The 9,771-nt window shown below is 47.1% G+C and overlaps 1 protein-coding gene across 12 annotated transcripts in view; it reads left to right on the top strand.

The window, feature by feature from the left end:
• Nucleotides 1-368: 368 nt before the first annotated feature.
• The window catches only part of DNM1 (dynamin 1), a 183,926-nt gene continuing 174,523 nt past the window's right edge, over nt 369-9,771 (top strand). For all 12 annotated transcript variants that reach the window (XR_008933777.1, XR_008933776.1, XR_008933775.1 and 9 more), the window contains exon 1: nt 369-538. Coding sequence is in view for 7 of the 12 variants with exons in the window: in XM_056860773.1 (XP_056716751.1) it covers nt 378-538 (161 nt within the window). In the remaining 5 variants the exon portion in view is untranslated. The remainder of the gene's footprint in view (nt 539-9,771) is intronic.

The following is a 9,771-nucleotide window of genomic DNA, read 5'->3' as shown; positions in this document are numbered from 1 at the left end:
AATGGGGGGGGGGAAATACTACAACTCCCATGAAGCTCTCTGAGCTCCGTGGCGGCTCTGGGCTTCCCCCCAGTGGCCGATGCGGGTAAGGGCGCTCTCAGTCCCGCTAGCAGCCAGGTGGCTAACGGAGCTTCTGCTGGCAGTCGAGGTCGGCAGCGCTGCTGCAGAGAGCCAGCAAGGGATCTGCCTTAGGTGTGGGGGAAGGAAGCGGCAGCCCCTGGACACGAGGGTGGGCAGGACACCTCCCCCCCCCCATGAAGACCCGGGCCCCCAAAGCCCAGCCAGCGACCCTTTGAAAGAGCCCCAGCCAAGAGGGTAGAGGAAGCGATTGCTTTGCAAGCCCGGGAGCTGAAACCCCAGGCGGAGCCGCTGCAGCCATGGGGAACCGAGGGATGGAAGATCTCATCCCTTTAGTCAACAAGCTGCAAGATGCCTTCTCTGCCATCGGTCAGAATGCCGACCTGGACCTTCCCCAGATCGCTGTGGTTGGGGGGCAGAGCGCCGGGAAGAGCTCGGTCTTGGAGAATTTTGTTGGAAGGTAAGACGGAGAGGCGGCAGCAGATCAGCCCCTGCCTTCAAAATCCCTTATTTGCATCATCCCTCTCGGCCAGATTGTGGAAAGCTGACCTCCAGTGATGCTGCTAAATGCGCATTGTGCCCCCCCCCGCCCGTGGCAATTTGAAATGCAGTACAAGCCCGGAGAGGAGGGGGCTGCTGTAGCTCCCCTTGGATTTGGGAGATGAAAGCTTCCAGCACCCCCCCACACACACACACACACACACGCGCGCGCGCACACACACATTGCAGGCGCTGTCTGTCTAGCGCTAAGCTTTGCCTTGCAGAGAACTGCAGCCTCCGTGATTGACAGGTGACATGCCATTCTCTGTCACCTTCATCAGGATGAAAGATGTTCTCTTCCCTTCCCCCACAGAGTGCTCGAGTGTGTGTGTATACATGCGCAGCTGTAGATGTTTGTAGCTATGGTTTTTGGGAAAAGGTTCATTAGAAGGTAATTTATAGCCAGATGTCCCTAAACATTTATGGGCAAAGAAGACAGAGGTGAGGTGTGTAAAATGGTGGGTAGGGGGGTTATTACAGCAAACAACCCCTGCTGGTCTTTGGAGTGACTTACTACACAAAAGAAGCCATTTGTCTGGGGGTGGAGAGGGAAAGGAAGAAGCCCTGGAGCTGATCTGCAGTCGGGAGATTTAAACCTAAATCATGTATTTATCTTTTGAGTGGTATGGAAGCTAAAGGCAGGAAGGAAGGCTATTCTTCTGGCTCCGAAGCAGGATCTCTTCTTCCTCTCCCCGCTTTCATTCAGATGCCGGAGGATAAATACTGCTGGGGTGGGTGGGGGACTTAAGAGGATGTTGCTTCAAGGAGAGACTGGAGCAGGGGTTTGGTGTCTTGAATGCCCACGGATCCTGCAAAGCCCAGACAAAGCTGCTCGTATATTATGTAATCTCTGGAGGGTAGAGAAGTGTGTGTACGGGTGTGTGTGGAGTGAGAATAGGCACAACGCTTTGGGGTTTTTCTTCCTTTGGTTTTCTGCAACTGGGAGGCAAAGGGCAGGCCCCAGCCCTTGCAAAAGATGCAATTTCTGTATGGCATTTTCCTAAGTTAAATTTGTTGTGCTTTTTGGGGGGTCGGGGAGATCAACGTAGCATTCAGCCGATTGCATATGGATGTCAAGAAATTATTATGGATGCAAAGCACGCTCGCCACCAAGATGCTCTTTCAGAACTGCAACTCCCCCCAAGACTAGGTTGCTTTTCCCTTTTGCTAAACCTCAGCCTGGCCACAGTCCAGCCAGATGAAAAGCCAGGAAGGGCCAATGTGTGGAAACCTGGGTGCCTGTTGCCTCCAAGGGTGCTTGGCTCCTCAGAGCACCTGCCAGCCAGCGACTGAAAGACGAAGGTGGCTGTCGGCTAGGCCAGGTAGCAGTGCTGTTTAGCATCCGTTGGATATGCTGCTGTCTCTAGGGTGATGCCATGCTGAGAAGCAAGAGGGTAAAGGGCAACCCTGGCGCTGTGGCCAGGCATTCTGAGGGCTTCCATTTTCTGACAAGGAAGCCCGGCCATGGTTTTCCTTTGTGTGACCTTCACGTCCATTTCCAGCAACCTCTGCAAAGAGCAGATGATCTGAAAAGATGGTCTGCGCTGACAGACCGGCAGAGATGCAGCACCTGAGGACATGGAGGAGCTTGTCTGTAATAGGCTTACATTTTGCTTTAATTCTTACCATTTGGGAATGGCGCTTCACTAGGCAAGCAGGCCAGGTGCCGGGGGGGATTCCCCTAAGAGAGGCAGCCTTTCCTTACGCAGAATATCTCCCAGCTCTTTCCTTTCCTCCTTGCTGCAGTCTGCAGGATAACAGTTTTCAAGACATTTTTGTTTGAAAGAATCTAAAATGGCCACCACCAGCTCCCTTCTGGACCAGATCAGGCAGATATTCTTTATTGCTGCTAAATTCTAGAAGAAAGCAGCTTGCAGTGTTAGGAGACAGAGCGCCAAGACCGTCATCTTAGGTGTTGAGGAAGATGGCTCTGCTGGAGAGGATTGGAACAGCAGAAATCCAAGGCGCTGTTTACTGAAAACCTACCCGTGGGGCATATCAGGAAGACCCGGAGGCTGTTCCTTGCAGATGTCGGGTGATCCGTTTGGAATAATTCTGCAGTTATCTTCTAAAATGTCAAAAAGGATCACAGTGGTGTTGAGTACCCCACCCCCCCAAGACTGTTATTGTTACCATCAAATTGACCAAAAAGAAGCTGAAAGAGGAGAAAGACCCTTGTTGGTCAGTTGTAGCGTGGCTTGGTTCAGAATTTCTAAAGAAAGAAGATTAGAGGTTTCTTCCACAGTGTACAGAGATGGTGAAACAAGAGGCGTGTTCTAGGGCATCTTTTGGTTGTCAAATAAGAAAGCTTCTCTTGAAAGAAGAGGGATTTTGCAGTGGTACTAGATTGCCCTAAATTTTGCATGTGAAAAACACAAGTTAGTTAAAGGTGTGTGTCTAGAGTAATGAGCTGCAGTGGTGTAAATGACAAAGTTATATCATGGAAATCTGATCGCACCTATGAAGAGTCAAGGGACGTACCGTTATCATCCTTGACTTTTCAAAGACAGAAGGGGAGGCGAGTTCGGTCTCAGAACGTTGTTTACAAGGGAACTAAACTGCCTGATGAAGGGCAAGCAATTGGGTTTCCACATTCTGTCTTCTTCTGGTCTCCTTCCCAAGAGAGGGGATGAGGATGTGATTTCACTGGGAGCCCGTGGATGACCTCTATGGCAGCAGATTGCATTGCTGCAGGGTTGTTGTTGTTTTAAGATAGAGAAGGGTTCCAAACAGGACCATTGGCTCTGGGAACAGAAAAAGAATGAACTCCTTCGGGGAAATTACTGGAAAGAAAATGAGTTAAGGTGTGGAAGGAAATGGTCCCCTGTTGCCATTAGAGGGCTTGGAAGATTGAGAGATACAGACTGTGGTGTTTGTCTCATTGTAATGGTGTTCACCATCCTGCAGCTGTTTGCATTACGAAGCAATACTTTTAAAAGATGGCTGCAGCCAGCCATGCTGTGACGATCTGCTGCTTGGTTTATGTGTGGCGAAAGGAACCCATGTCGCGATAGCACTGATGAACCGCATTTTTGAGTCCTGGTTGGCTCTTACTTTGTGCTAAATCTGGTTCTGACTGGTTTGGAGTTGTATCCCCGCCCCCCGGAATAAAGAGGAATGAAATAACACATATTGTGTAAGTCAGTTTGAACTAGGGTCGGAAGTTGGTTCCAACTGCTGACCCAGTGGCCAAATATTTGGCTTCTCAAACACACAATCAGGAGAGAATGGTTTGAAGATAGATCGGACTGATTTTTACCTCTACACTACAAATTTGAACTGGATTGAAAGTGGATGAAGGGAGTGATCCTAAACAGGCCTAATCAGAAATAAGCCCCATGTTCTTCAGTTGTGCATAGGGTTGCCAGGTCCCTCTTTGCCATCGGCAGAACTTTTTGGGGCGGAGCCTGAGGAGGGCAGGGTTTGGGGAGGGGAGGGGCTTAAATGCCATAGGGTCCAATTGTCAAAGCAGCCATTTTCTCCAGGTGAACTGATCTCTATCAGCTGGAGCTCAATTGTAATAGCAGGAGATCTCCAGATAGTACCTGGAGGTTGGCAACCATAGTGATGCATACTCCCAGGAAAGTGTCGGTGTAAAGCCTAATTGTTCCATCTCCCCCACCAAAAAAAAAAAAAAAAATTCCCAAAGCAGACTTAGGAAGAAGGTAAATATAATTTTGCAAATATTAATTAGATTTTATAAGATTTTTTCCTTCAAATAATTAATTCTCCCCCTTTGCTAAATATTTTGAGCAAGCTGTGGTAGGAATATACCCTCAAGCTCTCCTTCTCCATCCATTTGTTCAGACTGCTAGAGGTCTGGGAGCTTAGTAGCAGGAGGGGGCACTGCACTGGCTGTCTGAGAACACCTGACGGCCGGGGCCTGGATCCTTTTAGGCCGTGATGTTAATCATCTGGTTCAAAATGCTTGTAGTTCACTCCTCTGACTAGCAGTGCTGTGTGTATGTGCATAGATCATCTGAGAACTCTAGAGTTGCTTTGCCCTCTGTTGAATGCACTTGGACTCACTTTCTTGATTTACCTGAATTTAGAGTTGCCAACCTTCAGGTATTGTGTGCAAAACATCAAAGACAGCAGTGTGAGACAAATAGACATAACAGCAGTGACTACACAATGTACACTAACAGCAGTGACTACACAATGTACAATATATACATGGATTATAGAATAACCAGGCAAAAAAGTCCTCTTCTTAAGTCTATCAAAGTTGGTTGGTTCCAATTGTATAATATGTTCATCTGGTATGAATCCAGTGAATATAAATCCAAAGATGGGGGACGGCCGTTTCACCTTGGTTTCTTCAGCCCCATATTATCTCATCCATGTAATGGTAATTCCAGAATATAACAAAGTCCACAAAGGTACACTATTAAGCCACAGCAATGTCCACAGGTTCCCAAGTGGGATAGCTTGGGAACCTGTGGACATTGCTGTGGCTTAATAGTGTACCTTTGTGGACTTTGTTATATTCTGGAATTACCATTACATGGATGAGATAATATGGGGCTGAAGAAACCAAGGTGAAACGGCCGTCCCCCATCTTTGGATTTCTATTCACTGGATTCATACCAGATGAACATATTATACAATTGGAACCAACCAACTTTGATAGACTTAAGAAGAGGACTTTTTTGCCTGGTTATTCTATAATCCATGTATATATTGTACGTTGTGTAGTCACTGCTGTTAGTGTACATTGTGTAGTCACTGCTGTTAGGTCTATTTGTCTCTCACTGCTGTCTTTGATGTTTTGCACTTATTAACATTTGCATTTTTGCTACTTGGCTCTGTGCATTTGTGTACCTTTTACCCGTGCTAATTTCCAAACCATATGGTATAGGCACGGGAGTGCTTTTGTTTTGTTTATATTGAACCTTCAGGTATTAGCTGGAGATCGGCTATTACAACTTATCTCCAGACGATAGAGATCAGTTCACCTTGAGAAAATGGCCGCTTTGGCAATTGGACTCCATGGCATTGAAGTCCCTCCCCAACCCTGCCCTCTTCAGGCTCCACCCCAAAAATCTCCAGGTATTTCCCAGCCCGGAGCTGGCAACTCTTTCTAAATTACCTATTCTGGATTAAGATAACTGATTTGTGTGTGCCCGGTCAGGGGCTGACGGGTGAATAGTGTTGTTAACAACCATAGAATTTGAACAACAGAGTTCTCATTTGTTCCAGACTTGGGATTCCAAAAGACCCTGGGTGTGCAAGCAGTATTCTGCACCTCTGCACACCCCAGACCCATTGCTGATCAACAAACCACAGTGCTCTCCATACTAAAATTTATTCTACAAAAATCTGGCTCTCCTATCCTCCTACCCATTGCAGCTTCTGTTTATGTTTGTTAGATTTCAAACATGCCCAGTTCCTAATAACATAAAAAGACAAAAAATCCAGATATCAATATAAAAGATACATGTATTGGTTATTTACAGCTGTGCCTAAATGGTAAGGCTGGTTGTCATATGCCCAGGCGTTTATATTTTAGAATAAATCCACATGTTGCTCATCTCAAGCATTATAATCATCTCAAGCATTATAATCACCCTTGCAAAAAGGCAGTTTTGATTTTGTGTTTTATTTTATATCATGAATACAATTATTCAGTCATATAATCGCTCACCTGCAGCCTAAACTGACTGTGTAAACTGACCTCAGGTCATCAAATGTTAGTAGCCCACAAACATTCTCCAGGTATTTCCCAATCTGGAGCTGGCAACTGTACCAGATGCCCTTCTGCAGTACATCCGCTTCCTGTGCTTTGCAGGCAGCAGCTTCAGCCCACACGACAGCCTCTCCTGCATGCCACTGCTGCCTTTTAAAAAAGCAAATTTAATCTGCAAAGTGCTTTGTAATCTTTACTAGAGGCTACAGCCAAAGATTTGGCTGGGTATTTCAAATCAATAGGTGAACTTCAGCTGCCCTCACCTTTGTAGCTCCTGGATCATTCTGTCTACCTTCCCCCTCTCAGGCTTTTCCCTCTGGCCCTCTCTTGGTTCTCATCCTGTTCTTTGCAAAGCCTGCTGTCATTTTAGGCCTCTGCCTGCTCTGGTCTGAGGTCCTTCCCCTCCCTGTGGCCTTCCGCCCTTGAGGATCAGAGAAGGTCGGCCAGTGGCATCTCCAGGATAGGCATCTCCAGAATTGCCATCTCCAGGATAGGAAAGTTCTGGAGATTTGGGGGTGGAGCATGGAGGGTTACGAGGTTTGAGGAGGGACCTCAGTGGGGTCTTAAACAATACACCCTCCAATGCTGCCATTTTCTCTAAGGGAACTGATCTCTGAAGTCTGGAAATTACTGGTAATTCCAGGAGATCTCTAGGCCCCACCTGAAGTTGGCAACCCTAGCCATGGTGCTCAACCAATCACGACTGCCTGCTTCACCATAATCTCAAAATACACTAGTACACCAGAATATTGATTCACACACCCCCCCCCCCACAAATAAATGGTCACCACTATTGCCATTTTGCAAATGGGGGACTCAGTTGCCAAGGAAGCACAGTGGGTCCGAGGCAGAGAAGTAGGGTTGCCAGGTCCCTCTTTGCCACCGGTGGGAGGTTTTTGGGGCGGTGCCTGAGGTGGGCAGGGCTTGGGGAAGGGAGGGACTTCAGTGCCATAGAGTCCAATTGCCAAAGTGGCCATTTTCACCAGGTGAACTGATCTCTATTGGCTGGAGATCAGTTGTTATAGCAGGAGATCTCCAGCTAGTACCTGGAGGTTGGCAACCCTACAAAGGAGGGATGAACGTAAGTCCCCCAAATCCTCCCAGCTTTGCCCCCACGGTACCACACTGGCTGATTGAGGAATCCTGCAGAACCAGAAGTTCATTACTAACTAGCTTCCTGCAGTCAGCATGGAGGAATTTGTGGGGAGGAGAAATGGAACGATGCTTTTCTGAAGATGCCATAGCATCATTTGCAGTTCCTCCATAGGTGTCAGTCTGTGGGATTCAGTTTGTGGGGTTCAGTTTGCGGGACTGACATAGGAACTCATTTTTATCAAAAGGGATCAAGAGTTGAGGTACTTCAGAAAAGTCATCGAAGGAAAGTGGTACTATCTAATTTTGTGGATCTTTTTGTTTTTCCTGTTTTCTCCAGATACTGAGCTCGTTGATAGATTCATTGGGATCAAGAGGTAAAGCTGGACTGTACCATTAAAAGTTCAGATTGCCTTGATCTGAATGCTGCCTTATTTTAATTACAAAACAGTTCCCTGTACATAGAAATCTAGTATCACAAGGACAAGGGTCTGGCCTCCATGATTTATTTTCTTTTCATTCCCTCCACTCTTTGGGCAAACATTAAAATATTCAGTCCCTGATATCCAGAAAAAGTACCGTCTTTTTGGCTGGGGGGGAGGGAAATGGTTTAACAATTTATTCTGGCTTTGAGAGTTGGTTACTTAGGAAACAAATCCAGGAAAACAGTGTGGGTTTTGTAATTATTTTTATTTTTTGTTGGTATTTATCTCATTGCACACGCTCATTTTCTTCTTGTTCTTCTTCGGAGTATAACACATCACCCCCCCCCCCGCTACTAATAATTATTCTCCCAGTATCACTTACTCCTCTGTTAATGGATTACTCAGCAATGCAGAGCCTATATTTACGATAGCAGATGTCCAGGGGGTTGATGTTTCTGTGTGCGCATGTGTGCATGCGTCGGCATCTGAGGACACAGCATGGTGCTTGCAACACCAGATTACAGTGATAAAGTCCATTGAAGGCGTGAGATGAAGCTGGGGGAGAGAGCAGGGGCTGCGGGGGTACAGCTTCCCACATGCTTTTTAGCATCAACTAAGAGAGCCAACACGGTGTAGTGATTAAGGTGTTGGAATAGGGCCTGGAAAACTCAGGTTCGAATCCCCACTTGCGCCATAGAAGCTTGTGGGGTAAACTTGGGCCAGTCACACAATCTCAGTCCTGACCCTGGCTAGTATATTTGGATGGGAGACCTCCAAGGAATACCAGGGGCGTGATGCGGAGGCAGGCAATGGCGAACCACCTCCAAACATCTCTTGCCTTGAAAACCCTATGGGGTTACTATGTGACTTGCTGTGATTTGATGGCAAAAAATAAAGAAAAAGAAGTTGGAGTGAGCTTGGGGAAAGGTGAGGTTGCTTAGAATCATAGAGTTGGAAGAGGCCATACAGGCCATCTAGTCCAACCCCCTGCTTGATGCAGAATCATCCTAGAGCATCCCTGACAAGTGTTTGTCCAGCCTCTGCTTAAAGACTGCCAGTGAGGGGGGAGCTCACCATCTCCCTTGGTAGCTGATTCCACTGTTGAACAACTCTTACTGTAAAAATCCACACACCCCCTAATATCCAGCTGGTACCTTTTTGCCTGAAATTTAAACTCATTATTGCAAGTCCTATCCTCTGGTGCCATCAGGAACAGCTCCCTGCCCTCCTCTAAGTGACAGCCCTTCAAATACTTAAAGAGAGCAATTATGTCCCCCCTCAACCTCCTCTTCTCTAGACTATCCTTGCAGATAGATGGGTGAGTGTAGAATTCTTCATTTGAAGAGAACAAGAAGAAAAGAAGACACTTGATTTGGAAGGTGTTTAAAGAGTTGAGCATGGGGAAGGGCTGGTGAGGGACTGTCAAGGGACTCAAAGCTGTATGGTAGATTTTAAAAAGTATGAGGTCAGCCGAAGGTGAGGAAAGTGCCCTGAACACATGAAGCTGCCTTATGACAGTTGAGAGTCAGCATGGTGTAGTGGTTAAGAGCGGTGGTTTGGAGTGGTGGAGTCTGATCTGAAGAACCAGGTTTGATTCCTCACTCCTCCACATGAGCGGCGGAGGCTAATCTGGTATACTGGATTTGTTTCCCCACTCCTGCACATGAAGCCAGCTGGGTGACCTTGGGCTAGTCACACACTCTCAGCCTCACCTACGTCACAGGGTGTCTGTTGTGGGGAGGAGAGGGGAAGGTGATTGTAAGCCGGTTTGATTCTGCCTTAAGTGGTAGAGACAGTCTTCTTCTTCTCCTTCTCCTCTTCTCCATCCAACTCAGGTTTGTCTGCAGTTGCTGGGTGGTGGATCTCTGTGGCCCAAAGGGTTGATTCACACATTACACAGAGGACTGTGAGCCTCCCATGTAAGAACATAAAAAGAACCCTGCTGGA

The sequence above is a fragment of the Euleptes europaea genome, chromosome 14, assembly GCF_029931775.1.
Source record: "Euleptes europaea isolate rEulEur1 chromosome 14, rEulEur1.hap1, whole genome shotgun sequence".
NCBI classification, from domain to species: Eukaryota; Metazoa; Chordata; class Lepidosauria; order Squamata; family Sphaerodactylidae; genus Euleptes; species Euleptes europaea.
The sequence above is the reverse complement of the archived record's forward strand: the minus strand, read 5'-3'. Positions and strand labels throughout refer to the sequence as shown.